Source organism: Chrysoperla carnea, chromosome 1 (genome assembly GCF_905475395.1).
Source record: "Chrysoperla carnea chromosome 1, inChrCarn1.1, whole genome shotgun sequence".
NCBI classification, from domain to species: Eukaryota; Metazoa; Arthropoda; class Insecta; order Neuroptera; family Chrysopidae; genus Chrysoperla; species Chrysoperla carnea.
The window spans coordinates 134307414-134327800 of record NC_058337.1 but is presented as its reverse complement, the minus strand read 5'-3'; the positions used below and the strand labels follow the sequence as shown (position 1 = coordinate 134327800).

The 20387-nt window shown below is 30.9% G+C and overlaps 1 protein-coding gene across 1 annotated transcript in view; it reads right to left on the bottom strand.

The window, feature by feature from the left end:
• LOC123305862 (lysosomal-trafficking regulator) overlaps nt 1-20387 on the bottom strand; it is a 78350-nt gene that overhangs the window by 6800 nt on the left and 51163 nt on the right. Inside the window, exons 6-12 of the mRNA XM_044887696.1 lie at nt 8076-8403; nt 6128-6307; nt 5881-6056; nt 4425-4979; nt 3143-3943; nt 1086-2803; nt 615-791 (exon numbers count right to left, since the gene is read on the bottom strand). Coding sequence (XP_044743631.1) covers nt 615-791; nt 1086-2803; nt 3143-3943; nt 4425-4979; nt 5881-6056; nt 6128-6307; nt 8076-8403 — 3935 coding nt within the window. The remainder of the gene's footprint in view (nt 1-614; nt 792-1085; nt 2804-3142; nt 3944-4424; nt 4980-5880; nt 6057-6127; nt 6308-8075; nt 8404-20387) is intronic.

The window sequence follows — 20387 nt, the reverse complement described above, 5'->3', positions numbered from 1 at the left end:
TCCCGAATATTTATAAACTTTCAAGAGAATATTATCAGTGTCATATTAACTATGTCGGGGCCCCCCTAGGCAATGCAATTCTCCGGGGCCTCTAGTAATCAGACAATTCTGTTTATTTAATCTTCGTAAATCAACTTGTCATCCCTCTTTTTTTAAATCTTCGTTAATCAACTTTGCACCCCTTGCGGATCCCGGGGCCCCAGGCAGTTGCCTACTCTACCTAATGGTTAATCCCGCCCTGAATATTCGTTTGGATTTTAATGTAAGCCATAGATGCGGCGTTGCAATTCTCATATTTATAAAATTTTAGGATCTGGGCTGATTTGGCAATTGGTCGGACGAACAGACAGGCGGACAGATACAAGAGCTATTCTATAAAAGTGCCTTTTCATTTTTCATGAAGAAAATTTTTCATAAAAAAGACAGCCAGGCTACTAAATGAAACTAGTAATGGATTTTAATGAAAATACAATATCGACCCAATCAAGAGAACTCAATTTATGTTAGGATCCTAAATTCAAACATGTGAAGGGAAGGTTTTTAGATAATTAGCTGTTTATCTGCTTTCACTACTTTTATAGAAAATAATCTTATTTTAGATCGAAAATCCATACCTGCATATTATGTGTTCCACTCATGGATAAACAGCGCGAAGAAATATTCACCAAGAGTGCAACTAAATCTGTTAAAATTGTATTTTCTCGTTGTGGATGATGTAAGACCTCCAATAATGTTCGTAAAAGTACTTCCACTAAGCCTTTATCCAATAATGCACGGAATGCATTGGTAGCCTGAAAATCAAAACAAAAAATATTAAATTATTATACATAAAATTCGGAATTTTCACTTACTTTTTTAATTTTTTTCATATTCCCAAACGTGTGCTTTTTTAAAGTTTCAAAAATAATTTTAAATTCAAGGATTTACATGACTTAACTTTTTAACAAATCAATCAAAAAATGATAAGGTTCGAGGTAGATTTAATCACACAAAAAGGAAAAATTTATTAATTATCATTTTTTGACTTATTTGTTTCCCAGTTTTCCTCAAAATAATTCAAAAAAAAAAAAAAAAAATGAACTTACCCGAGTAAATATATGCGTTATAAACGTCAGGAGATCTCTGGTTAAAATTGGATCATTAAACGATTTTGGTAACAATGCTAAAAGTGGAGGTAACGCAGCTAATTGTACCGATGATAAATCAGTCCACGGTGCTAATTCAATTTGTTCTTCCAGTGTTGCAGTACATCGTGTAACTAACGAACCACAAGCACTTGCCAAATCTCTGGATGATGAAAACAAACTTAATTGATTCGCCAAATGATAAAAGTATTTATTTTTGATAAATTTATTCAACTCTTCTTCGGATGAGCGTTGTAAGAAAGCTGCTAAAACTTTAATTAAAGCTGTTCGTACATAGGGCGCAGGATGATTAGCCATAACCAACAGTAATTCAGGCTTTACGACATGACACAAAACTTGCGTCGACATTGTATCAGGTAAAACTAGTAAAGTATCGCGTAACAATAACAGTAAACCTTCTGTGACCAACCATTGACTCTTTGTATAAACATCTTGGCGTTCTTTAATAATTAACGGTCGTAATCTTTCATGCTTGATTTGTTCGGTTAATTTCGATTTATTACGACGTTCGCCATTAGTTAAAGAATTTTCTTTATTCGCTTCATTAATTTTGGATTTTTCATAAAGACGTAAAGCGGCAATACCACTAATTGTTGGATATTCTGGAGTACGCTTAATCACTGAATGTTCGATTACTTCAATATTCGCATCACTTTGATTCTCCGAATGAACCATCACAAAATCATCTTCATCGTGATCCTTACTCATAAGCATTCCTTCACTTCCATTATTATCCGGATCACTACTGGTTAATTCTTTATAACTTCCAGCAATACCAGAATCGGTTACATCAACCGCACGATTTGTATCCAAATTTTGTATATTTCGCTTTCGTCTTCGAGAACGTTTCGTTGATGAATCGGATGATCCACGTTGTTGAATTTTTAGATTAGTTAATGCTTTATTTAATTTTCTTGGATCTACCGGGTGAGTTAACGAATTTGTATCAGATACACTTTCTGTTCCCACCGATGGTAGTGATAATGGATTCGAAGCATTTTGTCCGGGTGGAATTGCATCGTTTAGTAAATAATAGAAACTTGAACGTACGTGAGTTACATAAGTTGCACTTGCTTGGTGCAAAAGTAAAAGAAAATCGATAACCGCAACAATATGACAAAATTCTGGTGGAGCTCCCATTAAGGAACGTACTAGTTCCACAATGGAACAACAGACAGTCGAAGGTAATTGTTCAGTGGTTTCATTTTCCTCGTACAAGAAATGTTCTTTACAGACTGAAAGAAGCGCTTCAACTAAGTGAACACGATTTAATTGCGCGGCATTGAATTCACGGAACGGATGATCATCTCGTAATAAAGAATGTAGAACTGATAACAACGCAATAAGTGCCTCACAATCCCAGGCATGCCAACCACCGACTGCTGCTTTAATTAAATTTGGATTAACAATAATCGCATCGGTTTGAGTTAAAACATTGAATGTTTCATTGTTGCAATGATAATGTAAAACTGGTTTATCACAGCAAATATCTAGAATTGCTTTTAAGATATGTTGAGACGGTTCGCATCGATTTGATGACAGAACCCTTAATAATAATTGGTAGCCATCTTGTTGTTGAAATTGAGCGTGTAATTCACTGTCAACTTGTACTAAACGTAACAGCAGGCGTAAAGCTAATCCTTGTTCAATTCCATTACCTGTAAACAAGGACAAATTATTTTATAAACATGGTAGCCTTTTTGAATTTAGACGAGTAGAACGCAATTAAAACATTTTGTGTTTGTTTTTTTGCAACGGCATCCTGCTTTTTTCCTTATGCCACAGGACATAAGGGAAAAAAGTTGATGAAAAACCAAATGATCAAACATTTGCATTTTTCTTTCCCCTCCTCTTTTTGAACAGATTCCTCCAGGTGAAAACTTGAGAAAATGTTAATTAACCATCCTTGAACAATATCCCAAAGTTTCATTAACTTTCGATCTATCTGAAGATGTTTAAAATGTAATTTTGAAATGATTTTAAATATAATACCATACCTTTTAATTCAACCACACGAGCAAATAAAAACATAAACACTGGCACACCACCCAATAAAGATGCAGCTGCGCCTAATCCTTGAAAATGTTGTGGAACTAACGGAGCAATAATTTCTGGTGCTAATGCTAACGGTAACTGTTGGCAAGCACGTTGATCTGTTGTCGCCTGTACACGGAATCCAGACGATGTATGGAATAAATTACCAACGGTACCTCCAGGATTTGTTATCATTTGTGGATATACATGCACGAAATTTGGATGTTGTGCATTATATGATAACAATAAATTATCCTGTAACTCTTTTAGATTTCCATTTGCCGCATCCAGAATACTATCCCAATCGATAACACTTGAAATAGTACGTGGTCCAAATATGGACGTAAAATTAGGTATTTGTTTACCAACTTCACATTCTGTTAAACTTGTGTAGTTTGGTCCAAGACCCACTAAATAAATAGCACGCTCTTTTGTGAACACTGGCGTTCGGAATAACATTAAGTTTCCAAAGAACCATGAACTTGTCATGTTTGTGGTATTATTCGAACAAATTTGTCCAAGTAGTACACAGGTACGTTTTAATTTTGGTAATAATCCAACAACTGGTAATTTAATTATAACTTCTTTCCATCCATTTATCAGTAACGTGATTTCAATAACAATTTTACGTTTTTGTATGTTGTCGCGTACATTTAACGCTAAATTATGCCATTGACCCGTTGGTATACAATTTTGAATGATTTGTTCGGAGATAATACGGTTGGACTTTAATTCGGGTCGAGATAAGCGAAAGATTAATTGTTCTGAAAATTAAAAAAGGCATAACATTACTAAAATGGGAAATTAAAAACTTTTAGCGAATATTTTTGCACCAGAAAATATTTATTCTAAAAATATAGGCAGTCATGAGAACTGGATACAAAAGTGAAAACTTAAAACTTTGGAATAACTGTGTTTTTTTTATTGTTTTCTTTGGTGACGTTTTCTTGAAAATCTTACATCTTTTTCCAGAACTCTACTCAATTTCGAAAAAGTTGAAAATATTACGTTACTGCGATTTTCTTGAAATTTTGAGGTTATTTTTTCTTGAGGTTATGTTTAGAATTCGATAGCAGAAATGCAGAAATTCTTAACAAACAATTCTTTTTTTTATTCGTCTCAATCCGATTAATGGAAGCAGAGATACAGACAGTCACGCGAGTTCAGTACTTTTAGTTTTACCACATCCCAAAAGTACCCAACGAGCTTAAAGAAGTTTTCATTTCAAAAAATTGGGTAACTTACCATTTGCCGAATCGGCCCACATTTCAACCATTAACGCATCATTTCCAATCGATACCAAATGCATAATCGTCGATTCTTGAACATTTGATTTAATACTTGACTCCAATTGTTCAGACTGTTCAAACGAATTGTTCGCACGTTTACCAATCGCATAAGCTGCACCCGGTTGTTCGTGTCGCATCCAGAAACAATACGAATAACCATGCGTCCACATACTCCAACCCACCTCATTATTTATCGGTAAACAAACAGCATAATTAGTCCATGCTGATTGCTCCGATCCGGAATGTTGAGCACGTAAATTGTTTGCCAATATTAGGGCAGAGTTTTCATTGATTATTGAATTTTTAATATTTGTGTACGCTGTTGATGGGAAACATAAGATGTGATTGGGCTGGGGACGACTTGACGTAGCCAATGCGACTAATGGATCTAAAAGAAGTCCTAATGGTGGATCTTCGGCTTTGAATAATTGTAGATATAAAGCCAGTTCAAAACGTGTGATGCTATGTTTTGATAATAACGTTATTAACTCCAAAATTGCATGTTGTACTTCTGAAAACGGAAAATTTAGATTTCAAGAAAAAAAATTGGTAATTTTTGCAAAAAAATCCATAGACTTATAATGTATGTGTGCGCACTCAAAGAAGTTGCGAGTTCTAATTAATCTATTATGGCTAATAGGTCGTTATTTTTTGTTTAGTTAGCTACAAATCGAGCTAATGGCTATAATATATTTTTAAAATGGCCCACCCTGTATAAATATACAGTTGTTTTATTTCTGGATAAGGCTCAAAAACACAAGTTAGAATCTGATGCGATTCTGATCTTTGGTAAAAATCTGAGAAAAGAAAAGAGTAAAGTTTATGGTGGGCGGGCTGAGTATAGTATAACTATTAATGGATTGGAGCAGTAGGTTAATTAAGATGAATAATCGATGATGAAAAGTTGATTGGTGGTCAATCGAATTAATTGTAGGTGAAACGAAGTTCAGCGGTCATCTTCAAATAAAAGTTTTTGAGACCAAAGAGGAACATTGCAGTACTATTGCAGTACTAGGATTGAGCGTAATATTTCTTGGTCATTTTAGACTGAAAATGTGATCTCTAACAAATTTTCTTCTACGAAAATTTTTAAAGTCGGGGACTTTTTTCATGGGGACTGGATAATTTTTAGTTACACGGAAAGAGAAGTCCGTCGGAATAAATAGCATATAATTTTCTCTTCGGAAAAATGATTAATTAGCTGTAAGAAGCAAGGAATAAAGATACAAATAAGTAGCCGCACGGCTATATGGTTAAAACATAATGAGTTAAAACACCCAGGCCCGGTTAATAATAAGAATAAGTAAAGAGGAAGGGGTCTATATTCTACTAGACCCCCGACCCAGATTATGTGTGACTCTATTCGCAATTAATACATTATTCGTCTATGGGAAAATCATAATGAATTTTACCAATTAATTGAGTTGATTTTGACACGAGACAATCTTTAAATCCGATCAAAAGTTTAGCGATTGTACCAGCATAAGCTAGTGCAATACAATTATGTGGATTATCACGACATAAACTCAGCAATCGTTGCAAACATAGTAAAATATCATCTAAAACGTGATCATTATTCCCAGTTTGGCTAAAATAAAAATAAAAATAAATTCATTAGTATTGCTACAAAAACAAAATTAATAAATATGAACATCTTACTTTTTGTTGAGTGTTACGAATAAATCCAATGCCAGTAAACATAAATTTGGATGTACAATTGATTTTGTACGACAATATTCAGCAAATACGAAACCAGGAGATGCTGAATCACATGCAGGTAATTGTGGTATGCTGTCACCAGAGGAACAAGAATCTGCGAGTGAGACGGTAATTTCATATCTGGAAAACAAAACAAGGTATGTTGATAATACAATCAATTTCGAATCAGTTATCAGAAAATTTTAAAAGTTTTTCTCCAGATTAGTATAAATAAATAATCAGAAAATTATCGTAACCGCTTCCATAGTACTTATCTAAATAAACCCGCCCAATCTCTCCCGACAGGCAGTATTAAAAACAGATGAAGGCCTTTTTGAGAATAAAGGCAATTCAAAGCATCCAAACCTTGATTGCCTTCTAAAAGTCAGATATTTTCAAAGTTTCGAATCTAACCGTCCGAGATCCAACGAAGATTTTTAAACATCACGATTCGCATACCTCAACATGAAACATTGCCAAGTACCAAAACTGTGCTATTCCACTGAATTTTGTGCAGGGCGCTAAAGTATAGTAAAAAAAATGTCTGTTTCCCAGTAGATAATGGAAGAAAACTGATTCCAAAAGGTATCAGGTTAGGACACATTCGAGAACAATATTGAAAACAACCAATCATTCTTATTAGTTCAAATTTATAGTTCCTTAGACGCGTTATGAAGAAATTATGAGAGTGAATTTTTATGATGCGTGCGTACAGGGTGACATGAAATTACATGTTGAGGTTAGTTACATTTTTCTAACACCATGAAGTTAGTCGATACACGAAATGTGACACAATAGATAAGGTTAGGTAGATGAGATTAGTGTCATCTATTATTGTGTTCATATATCTGATGTTCTTCTCACTAGATAGCAGTTCGATCAATTTGATTAAATCAGTTATAAACGTCCGAATTTTCTAAACATTCATACATCATAATTTATCTTTTTATCAATGTTGATTTCCTTTAATTACAAGGATCATTACAATTTGTACTCTTTCTAAAATTGTTTATGTTTTGAACATAATTTTAATGATCGTCTAATTAACTTATCCAATGCTTTATCAAAAGGTCATAATTAATTCACGTAATTACGTACGTAGATTAAAATTTTAATCAATGAATGCAATCACGTCAGTACAATATCGACTGATCGTTGTAAAATAATATTTTGAAATAACAATCCTGGCACCAAATGTCTTCCTGAATATATCAAAAATAAACCTCATAAAAACTATTTAGTCTACTATAAAATTTTTAGATATAATATTCCGATCAAAGATCACAAACCGTAGTGAATTTTTCAGAAAATTCAACGGTAATTGGATGGTCATCACTCCCTCTACTGACTTTTGATTAGAATCCTTACTAATATTATAAATGCGAACGTAACTCTGTCTGTCTGTTACGTTCACCTCTAAATTGTTGAACTAATTTTGATAAATTTTGGTATAAAGATAGATGAGATATTAATGGGATAGAAAAGACATAAGCTAATTTTTGTCACTAAAAGACACCCCTGAAAATATATTTCGAAAACTAACCTTTTCACTTCTATTCATGCTAGAATGTTGGCTTTTTTTCCACCCAATCCGTAATAAAATCAAATTACCAGAATACTTCGAAAAGTTTTAAGATCTACGTTGCATCCCCCAAAAATGGGAAAATTTGCAGCTGTTTAGGAACAGGAAGTGTTTTGAAGAAATAGAGAGTGAATCTGGGAGGTTGCAAAGAATGTAAAGTAAATAAATTTCAAGGCAATATCAGGGCAGGGGCAGAGAAAGTGAATCATACCATGATTAAAGTAAATAACTTGAAATTGCCAGTTCTTCGCAAGTCACAAATCCCTACAGAATGCGGTCTAATGACTGAAAAATAATATTCGAAAACATTAAAATTAAGATACTAACCGTGAACAATGACCACCAGAGTATTCAGGTACTTCAACATCCGCTTCGTAACCTTCATCTGCTGTCACATATGCATCTGCCAAAGAACTATCACTAAATGCTAAGCGTCGTGATGCACCAAGACCAATAATTGTTGCTTCATCCTCCCAATGAATTGCTGTATCCAAAATTGGCATCTTTGGTTTTGAATGTGGAGGCATTACTTGATCAGGACTTGGTCGAAGAATGGCACAACGTAAAAGAACATCACATAATTCGGCTACACAACTTGAAGTTATAAGTGCGGAATCCGTTAAAATTGCATCTCGTAGATCTCGACAAATATGTTCTATAAATAGAAGAAAAAACCAAAATTAGTGGGTTTCAAAAAAAATTCCATTCAGATCGGGTAAAATTTGGCTGTGTTATCAATAAAATTGATTTTTTTAACTGAATGACGTCATCAAAATCCAAAAAATTTAATTTTGTTTTATCACATCCAAATTATATCCAATTTTGATAAACCAAGTATGGAATCCTACTAAATTTGGGTCATACTTTTCAAATTTATGTTCAAATTAAACCTATCTTTAACAGTTTTCAAGAAAGTGTGGCCATGGATCCGAAATTAAGCACAAAGGTGAATGGAAGCGAAAAACTAACAACGCAGATGGAAAGTTTGGCTCAAAATTAGTGGGTTTCAAAAAAAGTTTCATTCAGATCGGGAGAAATTGGCTGTGTTATCAATAAAATTGATTTTTTTAACTTAATGACGTCATCAAAATACAAAAAAATTTAATTTTGTGCTATCACATCCAAATTATTTCCAATTTTGATAAACCAAGTATGGAATCCTACTAAATTTGGGTCATATTTTTCAAATTTGTGTTTAAATTAAACCTATCTTTAACAGTTTTCATGAAAATGTGACCCTGGATCCGAAATTTAGCACAAAGGTGAACGGTAGCGGAAATTAACAACGCAGATGAAAAGTTTGACCCAAAATTAGTGGGTTTCAAAAAAAACTCCATTCAAATCGGTTAAAATTTGTCTGTGTTATCAATAAAATTAATTTTTTTAACTTAATGACGTCATCAAAATCCAAAAAATTTAATTTTGCTTTATCACATTCAAATTTTATCCAATTTTGATAAACCAAGTATGGAATCCTACTAAATTTGGGTCATACTTTTCAAATTAAACCTTTCTTTAACAGTTTTCATGAAAGTGTGGCCCTGGATCCGAAATTTAGCACAAAGGTCAACGGTAGCGAAAAACTAACAACGCAGATGGAAAGTATTCCATGTTACAAAGTATTAAAATTGAAAATAACTCAATATTGAAACATGATGAAATTAAAATCTTCAAGTTCATCTCAAATTCAATAAAATTAAAGATATAAAATTATTTTTTTCAAATTTCTCAACATTTATACATCTAAAAAAAAAAGATAAACAAACTGACCTATTTATTATCGAAATTTCTGGGTATTTCATTTGCTTTTATTTAAAAAAAAAAAAAATTATTTTATTAAATTTCATCAATATTTCATCATAAATAAATTGTTTGAATAAATTAATTTTTGATAAAAATCTAAAATATTCTAAAATAAAAAACATGAAATTGATTTGTATCTAAAACTATTTTTAAATATACAATTTGCATATTTAGTATAATATTTTAATGTTCAGTCACACAATAGCGTTATAAAAGTGTCTCACGTTACAATTCTAAGTTGTTTTGTTAAGGTATTTCTATCGTAGTGAGAGAGAACACGATATATTAAATATAGAAATAATATAGTTCTTGAAATGGTAGTTGTATTAGTGCTGCAAATCTGTTAATGCTACAACGAATACTCGCATCTATAGCTTATATGTGCACATAGTATAGCAAGCAGCACATGGTCACATCACATAGGGTAATAGGACAAGATTGCCGCTTGCACAGTTCACTTTTAGACAAAATATTCGTCAAAAAATAATTTTTTTCGTGAACAATTAAGTAATCCGTAATCCTATTTCAAAGCATTTCGCTCAAAGCATCCCTTACCATACTAACTGCTTGACGTCATTAGTGATTTTCAAAATAGGTCAATTATTCGTTGCATTTTGTAAAGCTTTCATATTTTAAGTTGATGTATTAAGACTTGTGTCAGCTCCAGTCCATTTTGCCAGCGTCTGAATAGACCCGCTAAATTTTTAATGAATAATCAATCGTTCCTTATTTTTGTTTACTGTTGTCCTTCAAGTAACATTTTTTGTAAAAAGTGATATATAATTACTAGTTACACTTTAAATAAACAAATTTTTACGCGATTACAGTTACAACTTATGTCTGAAAATTATCAAAAGACAAAAACAAATTGTTGATAGTAAAATTAATAATTAATTGTAACACGAGGCAAATTATGACTTAAACATTTTTATTTTAGTTGTAAATTTTATATAATTCTCCTTTGTTGTTCTACAGGCGGTTCAAAAGTCGTCAAACATTTGACATTCGACGCTATAGTTGACAATTTCAATTAGCTTAAGGGTCTCCAAACATGTTAGTAAACTTAATATAGAACCTAGACCAATGATTCTCCACAGTCGGCGATATCGACCCTTTGTGGGCGCTAGAGGTCTACAGGATATATTTGCACACATTAAAACATAAAATATCGGGTAAAAATTATATATAGGGAGCGCTGAAAAATAATTGATTCTCGAGGAGGACTGTAAACTAAATAAGTTTGAGAACCTCTGCTTTAGACAAGATATGACTGTTGTGACTGACTAATAAGAATAACGTATGATAGTTGTTATAATATTTTTTCATACAATAGTCAGACTGACGAGTTGGGTAGATAGATTCGAGGAATTGCTTGGAGGACCAACAGTCAATGTATGTGGCAAGCCAAGGTTACGGTTGGGATCACCTGTCAGTTGAAGAAACTTCTACCAAACCCGCTTCTTAGTTAAAACTTTCACCATTATAGCGCTCAACGAGGTCTTTGTATCCCTGCTAATCGAATGACCAATCGAACAACGACAACTCTGGAGATTTTCGGAGAAATCGCAACCCACATTGCAAGACCAAGCTGCCAACAGCCCTGCGCTTACCGAAAGGACAACGGTTTGCGTTGGATCACTTTGATCACTGTCTAAAAGAGGAAAATGATTTCTAATAAGTGGTTAGAACACGTTGAAATAAGTCTACTCATAGAAGATTTTATTTTGCAAAAAAAAACATTTAAATTTTTGCATGAACATCTTGGTATTTCTATATATTTATCCTACGCTAGAAAACATCGTTTGTATAACCAAATTCACCGTATTGATCGTACACCTACGGCCTAACAACATCTCTTATTAGATTCAATTATAGTGAAAGCAAAAATTTTATGCTCAAAAGAGAATGTGCAAAAATTTATAAATAGAAAACTTCATAAATTAAATACTTAAATTTAATGATTAGCAATAAGACCAGTTTTACCAGCAAACATTAATCATAATTAAAGTAAAATAATCAATAAATAATGTGTTGAATATTTGGTAAACATCCTAAATTAAATTTTTTTTTAAAGACCACCAAAATAGGACTGTTAACAATAAATTATATAATTTACATTAATTAGCGTCATACATACAATCATTTATATAACTAAAGGCATAAATAAATGTTTAATCCATGTGTCGTCAAAATAATTATTTTATCAATAACAATTATTTTAATTATAAATATCGCAATTATTTTATGAATCGATATATTATTATTACTTTCATAATTAATTTAATAACATTTAAGTTATCTTTTATTCACGATTCTTATACTGTATACAGGGTGTTACTAGTTAAATTGGCTACACTTGGAAAACTTGTTTATTATAAGGTTTACGAAAAAAAAGTTCTTCTTTATAGAAATATCTGCTTTCAAAAATATTAACATATATTCACTTTTGGCATCGAATGTACCGAGTGACCCACAAATTAAAAAAGTTTCCATAGGAAGGTTAATGGTCCCTTAAAAATCTAGACCATTTAGAACAGATAATAGGGTATTATCGTTGGTCAAAAATAAATTATGAAATTTGAAAAAAGTTATAATTTATGTAAAAATATACTTAAATATTCTAATTTCGAGTCATAAAAGCACATTTTTCTTTTAAAATATTAAAATTAAAAATCGTAATTTTTAAACTGTATATCACGTGAACTAAAATGCGGGCAAGCCCTGCTGTGATGTCATATCGGTATAAGCCATAGACCATCAGTTAGTTCAGTGTAGGCAGAAAGGTATAATATATCCATAGATAATAAGTATTTATATTTATTATAATCAGACGTCTATGAATATATCTGTCAAACTTATTTGTGTTATTTCGTATAATGATACCGATATTATGTCACCAAAATAGATGCCCGCGTTTTTGACAGTTTAAAAAAGGTTTAATTAGCAAAATCAACATTTTGAAGTACTTTTTCAAATATAGTAGAATACCCTATTAAAGAAATGGTTCAAGAAATCACTCTCTAGGTATGTAGAAGTGTATTTAAAGAATTTCGTAAAAGAACGTTATACGCAAATACGTTGAGGCAAAAAAGAACGGAAGATATCTGTTTAGGAATGAATTGTTACCGATAACAATTCAAGTATTTTCTGGAATTGTTTTTTGTTTTTCGAAAATCTTTCACAAGACGACTAGTTGAAGTTATCTGCGAAAAATATGAAATTTACAAAAATTAAAACAAATGGCGGTCGGAAGGAGGGGTTATACTTTTAGCACTCAGTATCCATGTGTGTTCGAATGCGTGGTAAAACTAGATAATTTATAAATCTAGAGTCTAATCCCAAACATGTGAATGCATGATCTTTTTTTTTAAAATTTTCGCCTACAATGCAAGATTTACGATGAAATACAATATTTTTTAGTAATAAATTATGATATTTGTAAGTTGAATATAATCTGTAAAGCGTTGAATCGCAGATAATTTATAAATAGATTTTTTAAGAGAAAAAATAATCTTAATCTCTCAATAAATAATAAATAATTTTTGATAAGAAATAAAAGGCTATACATTAATGCAAATAATATAAAACACATATGAATTTATAGATTAACATAACTAATTAGTAATTAGTACTAATTATTCAAAATCAATAAATATAAATAACAAAAAATTTTATTTCAAATGTCCATGAACCTAAATTCTGATTTATATCATGCAATTTTTGTTTATTCATTGCAATAATTGAAAGAGGGTTGAAAATTTGCAAATCTGAAATCTCTACAACACCGACTGCGTTAAATAAAATTTTAAAAGAAAGAAACAAGTCCAGTAGTTTACATAGCGACTTTAACAGTCGGTGCTCATTATTGGGCAGAGTGTAGTCGGTGTAGATTTGACTGTTAAAGTCGCTATGTAAACTACTGGATTTGTTTCTTTCTTTTCAGATTTTATTTAACGCAGTCGGGTTTAATTTTTTTAAATATTTATTTTATTTTACCCTTTTTAGTGTCTGTAATCTCCTTTAAATATCTTATTTTTTATTTATTTTTAATAAACGTGTCACTATTTCGCTCCAAAAATCCGCCATTTTGTTTTGTTTTGTCAAACACCTATCTAAAAACACTTGGATTTTAGAGACAAACATAATGGTATATTAAATGTTGAAATCAATTGAGCCGTTTGGAAGATACGATGTAATAAAGAAATTTACAAATCGATATAGCCGATATATTAGCTTATAATTCCAATGAATATTGGTCGCTATAGCCGATATGTCGTTATAGCCGTCTTTTAACATTTTTCAACAAGATTTTATAGAAACTCAAAACCAATATTTTATAATTAGATGCAATTGCGTTTTTAGAATATAAAATCAAAGATTAATTAAAAAAAAACTATAAAATTTTCCAATTTTATCTTAGATTAGTCATAAGTGTTATGATCAATTTTCTACTTATTTAGAGATTATGAAAATGCGATCAAATTTAAAAATCTGTTTATTAAACTTAATAGCTTTAAGGCACGTTCATTTGTAAAGCTGCACTCACCTTGTATTGCAAGGGTACCGGAAGAAATTATCGCAAGGAAGGGTATTACCAACTTACTTTTGTAATACAAACCCGTTTATTCGACCTACAATTAACCTAAATAAATAAATATACAAATTTGAAAGAGTGAAGGGAAAAAATCGAATTTAATTTATTCATAATATTTGTTTAATGTTTTAAAAAGTGTATGTTGAAGCTATTTTAATTTGCCAAATTTATGGTAAATGTTATTTATTGAACAAGGTTAACCACAATTGTTATATAATAAAGGTTAAACAGTTTTGTACCAAAGTTTTGCAAAAATACACACACACACACACAAAGTAATAGGGAAAAAAATTAATCGCCTACAAATTTGTTTAATGTGGATACAGTTACACGTTAGCATAATAAAATTTGTTGGTGAAAAACCAACTGCTTTTCTTTTTTTCTTTAGTAAACGGTGTTTTTTTAGCGATTCACACCTTTGAGTATTTAGTTTGATAACCGATTTGACAGCAGGATTATTCAGGGTTGCAAGATTGAGCTACTTATCGCAGAATTAGGCTACTTTTGACATGCAAAGTGCTATGAAAAATTTGTTGTGCCACTAGCTATTTTGAAGCATTTGTAATCAAACACGAAGACAAAAAAAAGTCGCAGTAAATTAAGTCGGACTCAGTAAATTAAAAAAAAACTTAAGATAGAAAGAAATATGGTGAAATTAGTTTAAATAAATTTAGTTAGATACTTAGATTATTTCTCTGCTCTAATGTTTTCACTCTCAAATTTCATTCAATAATCACGTAATCAAACTATTTTTAATTAACTAGTGTAATAAAAAATTAATTTATATAAAATTATGTAGAGGTTATGATTTACAAAATTAAAAAGTATTTAAACGCATGAAATATTTGACGCATGTGCAGAACACGGAAGGAAACTTATCATTACGTGACTAAAGATTACCGAACGGTTGAAGCGAGTCCTGCTGGGTTATATACGCCGATAAACCAGACTCAATTGAACACTTGGAATACAACATTCACTGAGCTATTGGTGAAATACGACCGAAATTGCTACGAAAAGTGTGCTCAAATTGAATATCTAGATTGTACCAACTACGCGCCTGGCGCGGCCCCCAACTGACCAAATTTAAAGTTTTGAACCTCCTAACAAAATACCCGCTAATTCATTAAAGTATGATTCTTCCAGTATTTCGATATTTGTAGGCTTTATAAGTTCGCGTGAAATAAATTTAAGTGAACAACTCGCTAGCATGTGAATAAACCCGGTAAGAATATATGTATAATAATTATATATTTTTTAAATTTTCTAAACAAATAAATAAACAAACAAACAGAATTTCCATTACTCACATGCAAAAATCATGTGAGAAAAATAATTTTGTAATTATTTTATGCAATTTATACGCTTGAAATTTATTATTTATGCACATATGTGGTGGTACAGTGAGTGCTGTTAGCTTGATTATACATGCCATGCTTTCAGTAGCTATGCACTATGCAGTTTGCAGTGGCAGGATTTACATTATTATTTGTAAAGATTTAATAATATTTATGTTGGGTATATCTATGAGCTATGACTCTATGAAGTTAAGCCTTGAATGTGAAGTTTTGATTATATGGTAAATGCACACAACACAACATACCTTGAAAATGACATACATATATTTATATAATCTTGTTTTTTTTTTTAGTCTAGCATGTTGTGGAACTCATTTTCTAGCTTCTCCCAGTCTTTTTTTTTTAGTACTTTCGAAAGAGAAAAATAAATTATGAAATTTGATAAAAATTAAAATTTATCTAGAAATATACATAAATATTCTGATTTTGAGTCATAATATGTCACGTGACCTAAACACGAGCCGCCATGATGTGACATCATAAAGGCAAAAATAATATGCATTAATAACTAATTTGTTGATGGTTTTCATCATGAAGGTTATAAAGAAGGAGAACGATCGATATGTACTAAAGCATTAGCGCACCTGTCCCTGAAAATTTGTAGAATTTATAGTTCATTTTCAGCCACCAGCCGCGCTGTCGTCGGTAAGTAGTATATTAGCGCACAACAGTCCGCATTTAATGATACAACTTAGCGATCCCAGCGCCTCACTTATTTTTTCAAAATATTGGGGACAATATTTTCTATTGCGATCGTTCTCCTTCTTTATAACCTTCATGGTTTTCATAGTAATTGTAGGTTATGTTACCATCAATTTTATTTAAACATATAATAATTACATACACGACTGTTATTTTTACCAATATTACGTCACCAGAATGGATGACAGCGTTTTTGCGAGAATAAAAAAGGTTTAAAATTTAATTTAATTTTATGGCAAGAAAGCGTGTTTATTTTACCGAAATATATTTTTTTGTGGCTTTTATTAGGAAAATCAACATTTTGAAGTACTTTTTCAAACATAGTAGAATACCCTATTGCAATATATTAAGAAATTTATAGGGAATACCTCATTTTACTCTAAGCTCATATACTTTTAGCGTGCATATAATCAGACTTTTTGGCAATATTGTACCGGAGCAACATACTTAAACAATTTTTAAAACTGTAAAAGTTTTATTATTAATCTAAACAACGTTTTCTCTGACATTTCCTAGTTTTCACAAATTAAAAAGACTAGTGTCATTTCCAAGTTATTATCCATCTAGATCATTTGACAATTTCTCTTAATTCTAGCCCAAACATCACAACAGGGAACATCGGGGATTCTGGTATGTCTTTCGTATTTTTTGTGAACATTATGTGTCATTTTATAGGATTTATTTTGTGAAATCCGTTGAAAAAAATGTACACAGGAAGTCGCAAGACGTGCACACTCAATCGGTACAGTTAGCCAGAGTGAAATACTCGCATCTAACGCCAAAAAAAATTCCTTTTTTCCGAAGTATGAACCAGACCCGAAAAATTACGGACAAAAATACTTCAAAAGAAGCAATACGTGCTAGACTATAAATAGTTTGACGGAAATTACCATTCAATTTTCTTATTTTTTCAATTGATTTATCATGCAAAGAATTTATTTTTTGATTATATGATTGATAACAATGTAGATAGAATTACAGGATATTTATTAACATTTTCAAGAAAAATAAATTTTATATTTAAATATAATAATAAAGGAATTCTCTATTTTTAAATTACGATAACCTACCTCTTCAACAAATATGCAACCTTCTTTTAAATCAATTTTTCTTAAGAATTTTAGATCACTACATTTAGACGTGAAATTATTTTCTCTTTTCTAAAAAAATTTTCGATATATAACATAAGTTTTCGAAATATTAAAGCACGCGGGTTTAGAGGATATCATTATTTCGAAAAAATACACTATATTCTAGACACAAAGGACATTAATACAGAAAATTTTGGTCTAAATTGGGGGGAATTTTAGTCTAAAAAGGTTTGTACAAGTATTCAGCTTATTCTGTTAGATTCTAAGGTGAGATTCTATGATGATTGAACTATTTGTATAAATTCAATTATAATTTAGCCCCCAATATCAGTTCATAAACTTATTTTGAGACCCCATATCCCAAATTTCCACACCATATCCCAACAGTAATTAAATTAATGGCAAGCTCATGTCTGGGTGGGAGGTAGCAGCCCTGATCGGTCCCCTGCTCGTTATATGCAAGAAGATTGATGTAATATTTTGTCAAATACATGGTGATAAACGTACGTACAGCAAATCTAGGTAAAAACCCATGTTTATAATATTTGTAAAAGATAAGATAAATAAATACCTATATCTTACACATTTGAGATTAGAGAACAAATTTAAATCCGTAGAAAAATTTCAATATTCATCAAAATTCAATTCGATTCATAGATTATAGTTATTTATATTTTAAATATATGACGAATTATTAAAAATTAATATTAATCAAGTAAACATACCAATTTGTATGATAATCAGAAATCAAAAATCAAATTTAAATAACAATAATCATATTAAAACCGTAAATAGGTAACATATGAGCATAATTTAATAATTTCCTTAATTTTATCATAAATAATACAAAATTATGAAATATAGGTAGATACTTGAATTATTTTATTAAAGAATTAAAATTAACACTTTTACGTTTAATTAATAAAATTTATTCAACTCAAACAACATTCTTTACTCAGTCTATTGAGTAATAAAACATGCCTATACTTATACAGGGTATCACAGGAGTAACGAACGTCCTTTTTGCATCAGGTAGATAACACCCGCCCCTTCCTACGCATGCAAACGTATGTATACGTTCACGCCAGCGTAACGTTGAGGCTCTCGCGTCTCGCAGTTTCTTACTACCCCCCCACCTCTAACGCTGTCGCGTGCTTCTGATTATCAGCCTATTTTAATTAATAGCTAATTAACCGTACATCGGATCAAAAAATGAAAGAGGACTTTTCGACTTAGAATTTTATTTTCTATCTGATGCAACAAAAGCGTCCGTTACTCCTAGGACACCCTGTATAAATCATAACGTAGTAAAGATATTAAAACTTTAGAGGTTAAGACAATATTTCCATCAAGTTCTTATTTAGTGCAAAAGCATTAGACTTGGAATAAAAATTATTATTTCAAAAAATTTAATATTTTCACCCCTCACAATTACTATGTTGTAGCTTACATATTAAAACAAGAAAATCGTTAGTTAATACAGGGTGAGCCAAGAGTCACTTATCATAGTGCTATTCATCAAAATTACTTTATATATCGAGTTTCATTGAAATTGGAGATACAAAATTTATTCCCGTTTTCACTAATATTTTTTTAATTCGACATTTCGATAAAAATTCAAAACTCAAGTGCATTTGACGATTGGTCGAGTATTTTCTATAATATCATCCGAAATCCTATACTAAACCCTACACTTTGGGGATATTTTCGACAGTATCTCGAGAATTACTCATTTAGCAGTCAAATGACTTGCAATTTTTGTTTTTGTTTTCGATATGGTTTTTATTTAACCTTTATATTTCAAAAACAAAGATTTTTTTATTAAGTGTACCGAAAATGTTCCCAAAAATCGGGAATTCATTAAATCGAAGAAACCAAAAAGAATATGCTAGTGATGTTAATAAAATAAAAATTCATTTAATTGTTTTTCAAGAATTTTATTCTCGGTCAATCATATTACGGATTTTTTTGTTTTCTGGTTATTCTTGTTTCGAGAAAATCAAATATAATTATGTTATTTTCAAACAAATGAAATATGAATATAATCAAGGTCAAATTACCTTACCTAAGAATGTTTTGCATCATTTATTATGAGTAAAATTATTAATTATTAATTAATGTAAACAAATACGTAAAAGACATCTTTCTAAGATTTTAAATGATTAATTAAATAAAAACAACTTTTGACAGATATTGCATTTTAAATTATTTATTACGTCCAAGAAAACAAGCCGGGATATTGACTTTAAGACGCAGATCAATAAATTCGTGAAAAATCTGCTGAATTGATTCTGCAGCGATGATAAGAATCAAATTTGTACATTTATTGTAAATAAAATGATGAAAATTTATGAAAAACAAAAATTTACAAAATTAATTTCGATTTTTGAGGTGAAAACCATATTTTTTTAACAGGAATTTGTTAAAGAATTTATACATATTTAATTTGGGATTAAATTTTTACTACAAAAATTTTTTTAAATGTTAATTAAATTATGTAAAACTAGCTGTTACCCGCCCGCTTTGCGTGGCGTAAAATATACCCGCTTTGCTGGGCAACATTCCCACTTGCACCCCTCCCTCCACATTTCCTCGCGTTGGATAACATTTTTGTAATGTACACGTCATGCTCTTTTATTTGATACCCCACTTAGGTATATTTGTAAATATTCTATATTTCCTTCCCACTTTCTCGCTACACCTTTCTACCCTCCGAAGGTTAAAAAAATTTCTAAATGTAATTTAAAACATTCTGACCAAGTTTTGAACTATTAAAAGCCATAATTTAAAAATATGAATTTTTTATTCATGAACACCCCCGCAACCCCCCTTGTGGGTGGAATTTCGTAAAATCCGTTCTTAGCTGACCTCTACTTGGCAAAAGGAATATTCCTGCCAAATTTCAAGTCTCTAGGTCTTATAGTTCCAGAGATATCGTGATGAGTGACTATCTATATCTATAGAAAGTCTCCTATATATATATAGATATAATTTCCGGTTACACAACAATAGCTTATCAAAATATTTAAACACCTGCTTAAAAGGTCATATTATTGAGTGTAACAGTATGAGCAATTTAATAAGGAAGCAA